Source organism: Alosa alosa, chromosome 7, assembly GCF_017589495.1.
Source record: "Alosa alosa isolate M-15738 ecotype Scorff River chromosome 7, AALO_Geno_1.1, whole genome shotgun sequence".
Lineage (NCBI taxonomy): Eukaryota > Metazoa > Chordata > Actinopteri > Clupeiformes > Clupeidae > Alosa > Alosa alosa.
The window spans coordinates 33,044,806-33,059,681 of NC_063195.1; the positions used below are offsets into that span (position 1 = coordinate 33,044,806).

General features: G+C 42.0%; 1 protein-coding gene across 1 annotated transcript; it reads right to left on the minus strand.

The window, feature by feature from the left end:
• Positions 1-68: 68 nt before the first annotated feature.
• On the minus strand, positions 69-14,483 carry suz12b (SUZ12 polycomb repressive complex 2 subunit b). Its single transcript, XM_048247454.1, has 16 exons — positions 13,740-14,483; positions 13,373-13,419; positions 12,389-12,453; positions 12,186-12,254; positions 11,095-11,144; positions 10,891-10,976; positions 10,357-10,588; positions 7,854-7,962; positions 6,629-6,734; positions 6,285-6,459; positions 5,686-5,774; positions 4,725-4,868; positions 3,831-3,988; positions 3,232-3,430; positions 2,003-2,082; positions 69-1,482 (listed from the first exon to the last, which is right to left on the minus strand). The coding sequence occupies exons 1-16, from the start codon at positions 13,900-13,902 to the stop codon at positions 1,182-1,184; spliced, it is 2,073 nt and encodes a 690-aa protein (XP_048103411.1). The 5' UTR covers positions 13,903-14,483; the 3' UTR covers positions 69-1,181.
• Positions 14,484-14,876: the final 393 nt, after the last annotated feature.

Genomic DNA, 14,876 nt, shown 5'->3' on the forward strand with positions numbered 1-14,876 from the left:
TTGTTAAACATTACTGCTGATTATGACCTCAAACAAAAATGTTCAAAAAAGATATTTGACAAGCTGGGTGAAATGATAATTTATTGTTTTTATTTCAAGACAAAAGTTGCATGAAAGTATTTTGTCTGATGATACTTTTTGCCTATTATACTACAGGTATACGATTCAAAAAGAGGAAAAGAAGGTTGCTGCAAATGTTGCACTTTGGCTTGTGTTGAAAACCCATAAGTAACCATTTGTTGTTCCACATTCTGCTCCTACAAAAAAGCAATTCTGTTTCTTTTTCTGAGTGATAATGGTGAAAACTGCTGTGGTTACACTAGTAAACACATCCAAATGAACAACGGCTTCAAATATAAACAAAATAAAAAGTGTCCTGAACAAGTTTTTTTTTTTGTTTTGTTTAACGGAATATACTGTACATATCTGTAGTACTGTCAGTTTCTGAAAAATGGATAACCAACAATAAATTGTTGGAAGTAATGCTTATGGGTGTCAGTTAATCCTGGAAGTGATCCAGTATAAAAAAAACAAAACATACCATGTAATTTCAGGGATACAAATCTTACAATTCTGTAGCATCTTTAAAACAATGCTCCGCGGAGAGTGAATTTCACCAATTATCTCCAGGTATGATTACCTGGTACAGGTAGAAATCTGCTACCAAAATAACCTGGCTAATTACACCACCAACAGAGGACAATAAAACAAGACATTAAAATTAGCTTTATGCCTACCTATTTCCAATGCATGACAATCAGAGGGGAAAGGTTTTTCAGACGTTCTGTGACCATCCACTGGAGTGGGTAGCAAGACAAGTGCTAACGTGCTAAAATAGACCACTGATCCGGCATCAGTTAATGAACACAAATGATCAAGACTAATAGTATTCCCATCCTACGGCAACTCATGTCTTCTCGACAAGTGCTTTCCGATTACTAGGTGAGAAACGACATACTCTAGCCATGATGGTGAGGAAAGAGTGAGCTATCCAATGCTAAAATGGATGCGTCCTTCCCCCAGCCTCGTAGTCCATTTAGGATTTCACTATAATGGCTCATAATAACCAGTCTTAACAAGTCGACACACTCACAAGTGCTCAGAAACCAACAAAGAAAAGGAACGTAATGGGAATCCGGTCTCCTCTGGCGCGAGGCGGAGACTGAGGACGAGCGGGCTCGTCAGTCACACATGGCGCTCTTGGTGCGCTTGCCGTGTAGCGACACCCCGGAGCCGAGCGTGTGGCCGTTGCACATGCCGTGGGTGTCGGCCAGCCCGTCGTCAGCCTCGGGCAGCTCCTCCTTGATCTCGTGCAGGCGCGTCATGGTGCGGTCGATGGTGGCGATGGTGACCAGGTTGAAGTCGTGCATGCTGACCAGGTGCAGCAGGAAGTTGCGGCACAGGTTGCGGCGAATGATGTGTGGGCCGCAGGTGTCCACAAACAGCATGATGGCCTGGGGCATCTGGTTGTCCGCTATGAAGCTGCTCAGGGGAGGATGCAGATGAGAACAGTTCATGTCATGCTACGTCACTACATAAAACCACAAGGCAACTCATTCGGACTCATAATAAGCCAGGTCTTACAAGCCTCAGGCAAGACTCCTTTCTAGAGGAGTCTTGATGAACACAGCAGGGTTATACTATACACAGAGCTATAGACCCTTTCAACAATAAAAACAAAAACAATGCTTGAACGTTCTATTTGGGCCCCAATCTACTTCCTCTGCATTAAGATAACATGGAAGTCTTGTGGGGCCAACTATGATGCTGATAATGGAACTCTCTTGAAAGGGTCCATACAAACACAGCAGGGTTACACTATATCTGCAATGGCAAAGCAATCACATTACTTGGCTTTGCCAAGACACCATGTCAATTTTGAGAGAATAGCCTTTTAGAGTAGGACTGACAGCCCAGTTTTGTGATGCCATTACTGGAAAACTAACAGCTAACCCACTAGATAATGAAGTAAACAAAACAAACAAACAAACATGTACATTACCCATTTTTCATGACGTGGAGATTCCACAGCTTCATCACCTCCTTCTCCCCCTCGTTCACGTCCGTGAACTCCTCAATTTGCTGCAAGAGGAGTCTTTCCAGTTACATTCACAATACAGACTGCCCACATATGTCCAACAGCCTCCTCCTCCTCTACATTATAACAGTCCCCAGGAGATGAGCATGGGTGTGTGTGTGTGTGTGTTGTTCACGTGCAGTGACATACTTACAGCCTCAGTGTAGCAACCCCTGTAAACATATTTAAACAACTCGCCCCTTACTCAGTGTTGATACTATGACAGGCAGAAACCATCAGTAGTCAGTAGAGTCGTAATGTGAATAGTAAAACAGGGTTTAAAGACACTAATGTAGGCGGATGACTCGGGTGCATCCTCAGATGGCATGAGAGGGCGTCTGACCTGGGACTGACCCTCTGTTGTCCGTCACTATTTTTCACCGTACAAGGTGAAGTTCTTTCTATGAGAAATGTCAATAGACAAGCCAGTTGTTATTATTCATCCGTCACGGAGATACGCCCACACACCACCGTAACGTCACTTTTCAAAGGCACTTTTTTTTTAAGGGTCGCTGCGTTTGAGAGCAGCAGTGCTTTCCAAACCTTGACTTAACACAGAGTGTGGGCAACAATATGCCTGTGCCACTGTTCCTCTTTTTCCAGAGTGTAAGTAGTCGGAAAGGCAATGTAGAGCAGCTCCTTAATAGTGTGTGACACACGGTCATTTATTCAGTTGCTAGTTGCTTTTATTCAAAGCAGCTTTCAAGTAAGGTAGAGCACAGTGGAACTATAACAAAGTAGGAGAATAGGCCAGAAAGGCACTACCGTGGAAACATAAGCCCAATGCAAACTCAAACCATATTTACTTTCTGAGTTTCTCCAAAAAATGTGCTTTGGGAGGAAGTGGTCTTTTTTAAGAGCAAGATTGAGTTACGTGGTAGCGGAGGACCGCACACAGATTTGTTTACACAAGTAATGCAGAGAATTAGAGGAGAATTACACAGAGGAAAGAATGTACTTATTCCAAATATGTGGTTAAAAAAGGCTAAATGTGTAGCACCAAAGGGAAGCTTTGGGGAGCATTAAAGGCACAAAAATGTCATTTTGACTGGAGTGTGCCTTCATCAAAAGAAAAGCATAACCAAATTGGAGGGGAGAAGTGTGTTAGTGGTCGATCTCTGCCGCTGTGAGGCAACTGGTCGTCTCGCCCGTACCGTGATGGTCTTCTCTCGGAGCCACTCGGGGTCACGCTCGTCCTCGCTGTCCACGTCCATCTCCTGAGGCCGCAGCGGCATGCAGCTGTCGCTGTGGAAGTAGAGGCGGTTGTGGCCGCTCACGTAGGTGCGCTGCTGTTCCGGCTCGCCCTCCTCCGACTCCAGGAACTCTGACAGGCTGGGTTTGGTGCGCTTGGGTCTGTGGGCACAAATATTAGCGCCGTGGGGTGAGAGGGTTTCACTGATCCAAGATCAGCTCATTAGTCATACTCCTTGAAGTGATACACATGGACATATCAAACTAGCCCCCAGAAGTGGGCTAAGTGCCCACAAAAAAAATATGGACCCTTCAGGAGTTTAGCATACATGTTATGTGCACCAAGATGTTTGATTTGATTTGTAGCAACTTTGCTAGATAGTGGAGAGTTAACACCAATCCACAGTCATGACAAATGTACACAAGAGTACACTTAATGGAGAGAAGAGCTTACTACACCAGTATCAGGTTGTTCAGTGATCCCGTGCTGATATGGGCTGAAACTCCCAAAGTTAGAGAGATGATTTAACCCGACGCGTGCTTGAGCGGAGTGTGGGCTCACCTGCATACCAAGATGTGTGTAACCGCTGTTCTCTTGACCGGGCCGTTGCGGCTAAAGGCGAAGCCTGGCTGACTGTGGATGTCCTGGGGGTTGCCCACGTATGAGCCGTCATAGCACTCGTTTATCGACACGTCTATCCGGGCTCCCTTTGGGTGAGGCTGGACGGTGAAGCACAGACAAGTCATCTTTAAACAAGCATGTGCCGCACACAACAACAGCTTTAGAGTCTGTCTCATCAGAACAAGGCAGAACAACAGTATAAGAGTCTGTCTCATCAGAACAGCCGTATTAGAGTCTTGTCTCATCAGAACAGCAGTATTAGAGTCTGTCTCATCAGAACAACAGTAATAGAGTCTGCCTCATCAGAACAAGTCAGAACAGTACAATTTACACTCAAGATTTGGCAATGCCTATGGCTGTAGAGGGACATGTTTATTTGTTATAGTGTTGTCACAATACCAAAATTAATGTTGATACGATACTAAGTGAAGAATTGCGATTTCGATACTTCTTCGATACTTTTTAAAAAATGTATTTAATTTGGGGGCCCCACCACCTTGATATCATCATCAGTAATATTGAATATGCTGTAGTGTGATCATTCACACCAGTGGCCATCCCAAATTCTGCTTGACTCTCTCCACACAGGGGAGGAGGCGCTAGAAGTGCCTTGTGCACACGCATGTTACTTCAAAAGAACATGGTCATTCTCAAAAGTATCGATACTAATAAAATTAGGCATAGTCACATTTTTCATTTCAGGGTATAGCGATACTTTACGATACACACACACACACACACACACACACACACACACAGCATAAGATTGTGTGGTGGTAATGTGCTAGAGCAGGCTCCTGCTGTGGCCCTGCTGTGAGCGGCTCTGCTTCTCACCACGTAGTTGAAGATGAAGCGGCTGTGGGAGAGCTTGAGGTGCTTGAGCAGGCTGTAGAGCTTGCGGCAGTTGAGGGTGCACCAGGGGCAGTGCAGGTCGTCCCGCGCCTCCGTCTGCTGCCGCGTGTTGTTGTTGTACAGGAACTGCACACACAGACACAACATACAGGGCGGCTTTCATCCAGTGACACAACACACTAATCGAATACACTCAAATCAACCATCTACCATCATTACTGCCTTCATAGTCTGCTTTAAGACATAACGAGGGAATGTTCACGATAATTGTTTGGTATTTGAAGCATCGTGGAGTTAATGTGGCTTTAAAAGCATTGTATTCTTATTTCCCATGGAGACATATGTGTATACAGGCGTGCCTGCAGGTGTACGTCCGTACGCACTGTGCGTACCATCAAGCTACTCAACAGCAAGATAAAATTTCCCTTGTGTGTGTGTATGTGTGTATTCACACCAAATTGGCCTACCATACCTTCCCAACTATGCACAGTATCCCATTAGCTGCATGCCATCAGGCTATTTACCATTTTCTATTACGTAAAGTTAGTGAACACGTTATCAAAATTAACGTGCACACATTTTGTTTGAGCAGGAGAGAGAATACACACGCAGGCACGCAATAGGCTACTTGTTGTTTTCTTTTACTCGGCTATCTATATATGGTTATCAGCACACAATGTTGAGCTAATTCACTAACTCAATCCTCATCATGGATATCACAAGTTTTGTGCGTACCATAGCATTAATTCCTGCAGGCGCCCCTGTGTGTATACACATATACCAATCGGAAATATAATGAGTCATTTTAGTCATAAATTAAATGTAAATTGTAATTCAGACTGCCAGATGAGAAATGTTGTTCCTTAAACAGTAGAAACCACTTGTGACTCATTCGGAGTGCCTAGGCAAGCCCACGCAGGAAAATTGCTCTCCTGATTCCTACCTGATAAAATATGCGCAGTTTCTGTCGCGGCTCACACACAGACTGCTCTCGCCTCGTCTGGATGCTGGTGCTGACCGAGTCCTTAACGGCTGATACACACAAACACATACACATTACTGACCATTAACAAAACACTCAAGGAGCGTCCAGTTATACACAGTATTACATTTAACATTTACATTTCTTCATTTAGAAGAGGCTTCTAGCCAAAGTGACTTACAGTACATTTGACAATTCTATTACAAGGGCCAGTCTCCCCAGAGCAACTCTGGTTTAAGTGCCTTGCTCAAGGGCACAACAGTGGAAGCTGGGAATTGAACTCACAACTTTTCAGACTGCAAGCTAGCCCAGCTGAACGCTTCCATCGGCCGATTGTATGGACAAGTATGTTTCCTAGAGTCACTGAGGTTAAATACTGATGATTATACCATAATAAAATTTCACTTTACTTTTCGTTACCCAACGATAACACAAACACTGGCAGTTACTTCCTGGTCACAGCCAATTCTCTGCAAATCTACAGATGTGATTGTCCTGTAGACGCTGCAAAGTGGTGTGATGGGTGCAGGACCACATGAGCTGGCTGGAGCGGCTCTTACCCAGGGGTGCGGATCGGAGCGTGCTGGGCCTGCTCTCGGCAGCGCTGGTGTCCGAGTTGCGCGTGGACAGCGGCTTGGCCACGGGCGCAGTGGACGGGTCGTTGGGGTCGCCTGTCCAGCGGAGGGTGAACTGCAGTGTGGGGCCCTGAGAGAACGTCTCAAACGGGGGCAACCTCTACAAAGCCAGTCAAACACACACACACACACACACACACACACACGATCAACAGCTATTTACACTAAAATGAAAAGCTAAGATATTTCCCCTCTTTCAATCTTTATATAAATATGTATATTTCAGCTGCATGCATGTAGACAAATCAGTCCTCTGCAGCCCCACTGACCTTCCCATCTAGGATGGTCTCCCATGTGGCTCTCTTCTTGCTCACAGGACAGTCCTCCACCTGCTGCATGGACACCTCGTACTCCCCATCCAGCAGCTGCAGCCGTCTGCACGCGCACAGCCAAGGAAATACAGTCTTAAGGCTCATACACACCAAGAACGATAACGATAACTATAACCATAACCATAAAAGTGTTCACACTGACCAAAAACGATCTCTCCATGTGTGAATGTGACGGCTAAAATTTGATGGGTTCCGATTGGCTATTAGCTTTTTATCGTTCTCAAAATTGATCTGAAAGTGATCCCCAACAATATCGTTATTTATGTCGTTATCGTTATAGTTTGTGTGTGAACGTCGTCATTCATATTAACGAGAACGATATTTGTTTATATCATTATCGTTATCGTTCTTGGTGTGAATAACCCTTTAAAGCCAATTTACACCAAAGGTTCACCATGAGACAAGCTGCAACATCCTATAAACCAGCAACTTGCTGCAACACACATTCTAAAAAACTGTGGATTCAAACCAGTGCAACAACTCACAACATTTCCATAGTTAGCCAGCAAAGTTAACCAAATAGCTGATAAGCCAACAGTCTGTAAAATGTGCGTTTGTTTCTGTAACTTTACTAGCATACCCGTTTTGACTGATGTTGTGCAGACACCGATCTTCCTCAAAACCGAGTTTAAGTATTTCTCTACCTCTCCTATAACAAAAACTCTGACCAGACGCCTCTGCTAAACGCAGTGAGGTAAAAGTGTTCTAAAACCTTGCAACTGTGATTTGACATGATGAATCATTTGCGATGGCTTCCAACATCTGACAATGACATGCAATGTTTAATTCAAACGGCTACAACTTGTTGGTACAACAGTTTTGCCTCGCCTTTACAGTCTGAATGCACTCGCCTTAAGCTCCCCTACTTGGTGTGTTAGAGCAATGAACCTCCCCATCCCACAAACGCGCGCGCGCACACACACGCACACACTGCAGCAGAGTTCTTTCTGAATTGAATGCACTAGTGCAACTAAGTACAGGCCATAAAATCCAGCTCATTGCCTCTTCTTCCTCAAGTTGTTGTCTTTGTTAGCAAGTATATGAACTGACAGTTCACCTCAAGTACCCCCCACTGTTACTTCAGCTATGCTGTTTATGGAAGCTTTGCTTATTCCATTCTAGCTAATCTCATTGTGGAGTAGCAGTCTGAAATCATGCGTACCTGTTCTTGTCAAAAACAGTCATCTGTGCAACAAACGTCTCGGTGGCCTCGCCTTCATCTCTGTGGGAAGAGTTCCTCTTTTTTCTGCCTGGAACCTCCTCCTTCACATCTACCACAGGAGACACATACATACATGGCACAGTTACCAGGAGGAGGCCAACGCATACATGCTCCATTACTGTAAATCAAGGATAATCCTACCACAGTATCTGGGGCCTCATTACAGAAAAATATCCTAACTGCTTGTCCTATCTTAACTTAAGTTTCAAAGATAGGATTTTTCCTATCTTCCTATTACAGAAGCAGTTCCTAAACTCATGGCTGTGTCCCATCTTATCTTAACTTAAGAAATCCTAACCACAACTGTCAGTTAGATTTTTAAATCGGCAATCGTCCGGTCATGCCTGTTTCTATGATTAGAATGTATACAAGACTGCCTGTATCTATGAGAATGTATCTATTAGAATGTCAGGTTGCAAAGATGGTGTTCTAAAGACAGTTGTTTGCTCAAGATGGACAAACCATAATATCAGAGAGAAATAGGTCTAGGTTAGGCCTATGTAGGAAGAAAGAGAGTGTGTCAATATTGATTCATTGGATGAACAGGATAACAAAATGGAAAAACAAAAAACATATTTATAATAATACATACCAGTAATAGTCTAATATTCTGTTATAATTATTAATATTTAATTGTTATAAATATTATAAATGTTTTAAAACACATAGCTTATATATACATTTTTAAGTTTTCACTTAACTTATTTAGTGAAATATGCTTTATGGTGTCCCTAACAGCCATGTCCATCATCTTGTCATAGGCTAGGCAACCACTCTCACAAGACTGTTGCAGTCAGTTTTGGCAGTTATTTTGCATTTAGGACAGGGTATGTGCCATCCTAAGTTAGGATTCCTAAGTTAGGAAATTCTTGAGTTAGGATGGTTCTGTAATGGCAAAATTCCTATCTTAAGTTAAGATAGGCCTTTTTCCTAAATGCAGTTAGGAAACATGCTTCTGTAATACCAAAAATCCTAAATGCCATCCTAAACTGAGATAAGATAGGATTTCAGAGTTAGGAAGTTTCTGTAATGAGGCCCCTGGTTCCAACTCCAATCTGAGCACTTAAAGGGCCGATGTGTAAGTGCCCTATAAAGGAGATGACTGGGTTTATGCATGCATAGATGATGTCAGGAGATGGCTCAAAATCAATTACCATTTAGGCTTTCTGATATTCTGATGCGTCATTCCCTCCCTACTATACTAAAAATGTCCATCTAGGCTTCACCCCAAACCCTGCTATGCTTGAGAGAATATTCTTACTTATTCTTAATTCAATCACCTGTATTAAGATACCAGTACATGAAAACCTTGACTGAGATGACAATTCCATGCCTAGCTGGAATCCAGTTAAATCTTAGAAATGAAATTAAACCAGAATGTTTACATGAGCCAAGTAAAAAAAAAAGATTCCATTCATTCCATCATATCCTGGCATTCTAGCATATCCGATTATGGGATGTGCCGTAAAAATAGTTGGAAACAATATAAATAGTTAGAAACAATACAAATGGTTGTTTACATCACAATTCCCATCATGAATAGCCCAACCAAACAATCAGTGCATAGTTACTGTGCTGTAGGACTCGTGGGAGAATATCTTAGTGGACTAGTACAGGTCTAGTCATGCGCATAGTTACTGTGCTGTAGGACTCGTAGGAGAAGAATATCTTAGTGGACTAGTACAGGTCTAGTCATGTGCATAGTTACTGTGCTGTAGGACTCATAGGAGAATATCTTAGTGGACTAGTACAGGTCTAGTCATGTGCATAGTTACTGTGCAGTAGGACTCATAGGAGAATATCTTAGTGGACTAGTACAGGTCTAGTCATGTGCATAGTTACTGTGTTGTAGGACTCATAGGAGAATATCTTAGTGGACTAGTACAGGTCTAGTCATGTGCATAGTTACTGTGCAGTAGGACTCATAGGAGAATATCTTAGTGGACTAGTACAGGTCTAGTCATGTGCATAGTTACTGTGTTGTAGGACTCATAGGAGAATATCTTAGTGGACTAGTACAGGTCTAGTCATGTGCATAGTTACTGTGCAGTAGGACTCATAGGAGAATATCTTAGTGGACTAGTACAGGTCTAGTCATGTGCATAGTTACTGTGCTGTAGGACTCATAGGAGAATATCTTAGTGGACTAGTACAGGTCTAGTCCTGTGCATAGTTACTGTGCAGTAGGACTCATAGGAGAATATCTTAGTGGACTAGTACAGGTCTAGTCATGTGCATAGTTACTGTGCTGTAGGACTCATAGGAGAATATCTTAGTGGACTAGTACAGGTCTAGTCCTGTGCATAGTTACTGTGTTGTAGGACTCATAGGAGAATATCTTAGTGGACTAGTACAGGTCTAGTCCTGTGCATTCATGTACAGCACATGTACAGCACATGTACCCACAGCCAGACACAACACACAGCTGTGACGGTGGACTGACCCATGTTCTCGTCGGTCTCTCCGTTGACAAGGCTGTTGGAGTCCCTCTTGCCGGCTCTCGACACCCTAAACAGGAGGGAGTAGGACTTGACCATGTGGCTGTTGCTGGGCTCAAACTCGTTGCTGGAGACCAGTAGGGAGGGGAAGGCACCCGGCTTGGTTTGGCTGAGATCAGGGTTCAAAGGCACCTGCTTTTTACCCGTAGGCACTTGCTTCACTGGGCAGCTGACATCCTGACAGGGCAGTGTGAGCAACAGTGAGATGGTTAGGACACATGGTGTAGTGTTAGGACGCATGGCGCAGTGAATTAGGACACATGGTGTAGTGTTAGGATGCATGGCGCAGTGGGTTAGGACACATGGCACAGAGAGTTAGGATACATGGTGGTGCACACAATCACTGATTAAAGAAAAGAAAAAAGCTGCACTGTTATTAAAGCAATGCTATGGTTTTGACTTCCTAAAATACCACAGTACCAAGGCACTGAGTCATGCTCATGTGTGGGAAGAAGGATTCCAGGAGGTCATGTAGGTACCTTTCGTTTCTTATGGCAGACTTTGACGAGTAGCACCTCCAGAGACACTGAGTTTTGCTCGTTTTCTGAGTTTTGGCATGGCTTGTCTACAACAAATCAAATGAGATATATTGTTAGGTTGTCAAACCCGTGCCAAAAGATGCATTTAGGACGCCATCTATTAGCTACATTGGGACTATGGAGCTACATCATGTCACTACGTACCGTTCTTATGAAAGAATCCAGTAAATGTGAGCTGTAGGTGTGATGCCAAGCTGAGGAATGAGAGCAGAGTGACGTGAGTGACCTGAATCACACACTCATCAACAGTTGAATTACAGTGATGGCCAAAAGTGTTGGCACCCATGCTAAAGTTGACTGAAAAGAGGAATATAAAATCATCTTTTGGAAATTGATATTAATGCCTTAAGTGAAAAATGAGGAAATATCTAACCTTTAAGGACACCAATTTTCTTAGTGAATGAATAATGTATCATAAATTGATTTTTGATTTGATTTGGTTTGATTTGCATTGAGCTCAATGAGCATCAAACCAGCTAATAGGCCAACTGAAATAACACCATGCCAATCTCTAGGTATGGTGAAGGGTATGTGATGATGTGGGGCTATTTTAATTCCAAAGGCCAAGGTAACTTTATCAGGGTGCACAGTATTCTGGATCCATGAAATAACTGGCCTTTAAAAATAAAAATCTGCCTGTCTCTATGGGAATTTAACATGGGGGTGACAATACTTATGACCCCTGTATTTTAAGGAAGAACATTTATTTATTTATGATACATTATTTATCCACTAAGAAAATTAGTGTCCTTAAAGGTTAGATATTTCCTCATTTTTCACTTAAGGCATTAAGATCAATTTCCAAAAGATGATTTTATATTCCTCTTTTCAGTCAACTTTAGCATGGGTGCCAACACTTTTGGCCATCACTGTATAAATATCAACGGATCATCAACAATATTGTGCAAGACATTTTTTTCACCATTCACCCACATCACCCACCCTGTGTTAAGTAACCCTTCCCCCACATTTACATGATTATCTTAGGCTTTCTGATGGGTGATCAGCTGTCTATAATTTTAAAGGGGTCTGTACATTCTAAGCACCCTGTAATTAAAGCTTAGCTGCTCAAAATCCCAAATTTTCACAGAGTGAGCTAAAAACCTATGGGCCCGGCCTCTCTGTGACACACACTTCAGTACTCAGAGTGTGATTCATATTTGATTAGACAACATGACACTTCGGCCATTTGTAGCTGGCTGTGTTAAATTATATTTGTGCTTTAAGGTCCTTACTTGTGTGAGTCCTGCTCTCCTTTCATGGCTTGCACTCTGGGTAGCATGTCATCCACTTTGAAGGACTTTCTACTCACCAGAACCACACAAAACAAAGCACTAAGTCATGTGTGTGGCACTTGTTTAAGAGGAAACATAAACAGAAAAAGCCTCAAAGCACAGAATAAATCGATCCATGAAAACAGAGTTAAAGCCTGCCATACCGCCTTGCATTTGTTCTGGAGTTTCTGTGAGTCATGAAGGTGAGTGTCCTATGCAGAAGTATAGGCTGAATGGGACAAAACACATTTGCATCAAAGTCCAGCTGTAGTTTGACGGTTACTGTACACTCAATCATTAACCACAACATCTGTAAGTGTACAGTTGTGCTCATAAATGTACATACCCTGTACAATACAGGCTAAAGTGGACTCAAAAGAGGAATAATAAAAAATAAAAAAACATCTTTTGGAAATTGACATCTTCACATACCCTTCACCATCTCATGATTGGCATGGGGTACATTCCATAAGATCATCTCTCAATGCAAATCAAACCAGCTATTAGGCTAATTGAAATAAAACCATGCCAATCTCTAGGTATGGTGAAGGGTATGTGATGATGTGGGGCTATTTTAATTCCAAAGGCCAAGGGAACTTTATCAGGATGCATAGTATCCTGGATCCATGAAACAACTAGACTTTAAAAATAATAATTTATTAATAATAATAAAAATGTATACTTATGGCCCCAGTATTATAATGAAGAACATTTATTTATTTACGATACATTATTCATTAACAAAGAAAAATGGTGTCCTTAATGATTGGATTTTCCCTCATTTATTTAATTAAGACATAAGATTTCCAAAAGATAATTTTTTTCCTCTTTTTACTCAACTTTAGCATAGGGTATGTAAACTTATGAGCACAACTATAAATGCTAATTTCCAAAACATACACAGAAGGGTCACACAGTGTGTGTGTGTGTTTGTTTGTTTGTTTGTTTGTGTGTGTGGTAAAGGGGGGCGGAAATTAGACATATGTGTGATGTTGCTACTGTGAAATGATTACAATGACAAGCAATTATTTGTGTCTGCATACTGCAAAAAGAAATCAAACGTTAGAGCAATCAACGTTTTTTTTTCTTTTTCAAAAACGACACAGGAGGATGACTATTGGGTTTTAAAACACTTATAAAACACTTACGGCGATAAGATTTCTTGTCCGAAGGAATCTGTATATTTGAGTTGGCTCTGGAAGCACAATAAAATCGGCTTGTTTGTTAATATCGGAATCTTTGTAATGCATCGAATACAAACCAGCTGGTGACCTGTCTGATAGGACAATTTAAATCTGAATAGAGTTCATTTTGCATACTGATTATGTAAACTGACAAAACACTTTTCAGCAGTCAACTGCCTTGCAATAACAAGTGCAAAATCTACATGTGTCATGGGGTCCTGATATTTGACACGTGTGGACATTCAAATCAATTTGGGGCTTTTGATTCGCAAAACTGCATAACAAATGTCAAAACGCAAACATGCATTGACAGATGACGTTGAGTACTCACTCTCAAAGGCCTGCAAGAACAACTCATGGTCGGCTTGAATTTGTTCCATCTTGGGCTTCTTCGCTGCGTTCATCACGGCCGCAGAGGTCGGGTACATAACGCCGTTTGTTTTACAGTTTCCAGAGTTGCTCATAACTTGACCCGAATACTTTTGAGGAGCCATCCGACTATATAAAACAACTTACAACACGTAGCTGGCTATCACAAAAGTCCTTTCAAAACAAAGGACACAAATAACGTTATTGGCTTTAATATCCACTGAGCTCTTTGTAGCGGGCTAGCGGGCTAACTCGACTGGTCTTGAAAAAAATGCCCACTACTTTTAAAGAGCTACCTTAATAAATAACAGCTATTGATAATAGCGAATACATCGGTACAATACACAATTCCCATAGCTAGGTTAACAGTCTGCCAGGTTACCTATCGACCACCTAGCAAGCTAGCTAGCGAAATAATCTGCTAACGTTAACCATCAGCTTGCCGATGGCTTGCTAACCAAGTGTAGCGGGCTCCAAGAGTGAATCTTGAAAACGGTGGTTGGCTGGGTGTGCAGGAGAGCCGTCAGATCATTCCTACCTTCAAATGAAACATTCCCAAAATGTTATTGTGGTTGTCAGAATAAACTCAAGTTCGTCATTTTCAGAAACAAATATATTAGTGGTATATTCAAGGGATTCCCAAAAAACTATTGTGAAAGAACACCGATGGACTTTCTCTGTCTGAGCATTTTTGGCATACGCCCATCCCCTAAAATTGTCCAATAGAAAATGCAATCAGCCCATTCCGTGTTGTTATTGGTTCGATATATTTAGGGTGATGTGAAAGTAGGTTTGGTAGAGGACGCAATTTGCCGCCAATAATGTTTTGGTCCATATGTTTATGATCCGTCCTGCGCATAGAAATGTGTGAAGTTCTATTTTGTTTGAAATGTCTGAAGTGCTTGTACTGTGAACCTGTAAAAGACAAAGCTGATGAAACTCGTGACAATTTAAACAGCTATGATATATTTTTTTTATTTCCGATAAAAAACGTAGACATACACCCAATCAATTCATTTATTACTATAATTATTAATAATTACCTTTCATCATTATCAAAATAAAACAGTGAGACTTCTGTGACTGAAGTGGTGGTGTT

Bases quoted from the DNA above. Each gene is read 5' to 3' on its own strand.
- suz12b (XM_048247454.1), bottom strand. From the start codon at position 13,902: ATGGCTCCTCAAAAGTATTCGGGTCAAGTTATGAGCAACTCTGGAAAC. The intron at 10,977-11,094 runs GTACGTAGTGAC...GATTTGTTGTAG, and splicing joins TGGATTCTTTCATAAGAACG to ACAAGCCATGCCAAAACTCA. The intron at 7,963-10,356 runs GTCAGTCCACCG...CTCCTGTGGTAG, and splicing joins AGAGACCGACGAGAACATGG to ATGTGAAGGAGGAGGTTCCA.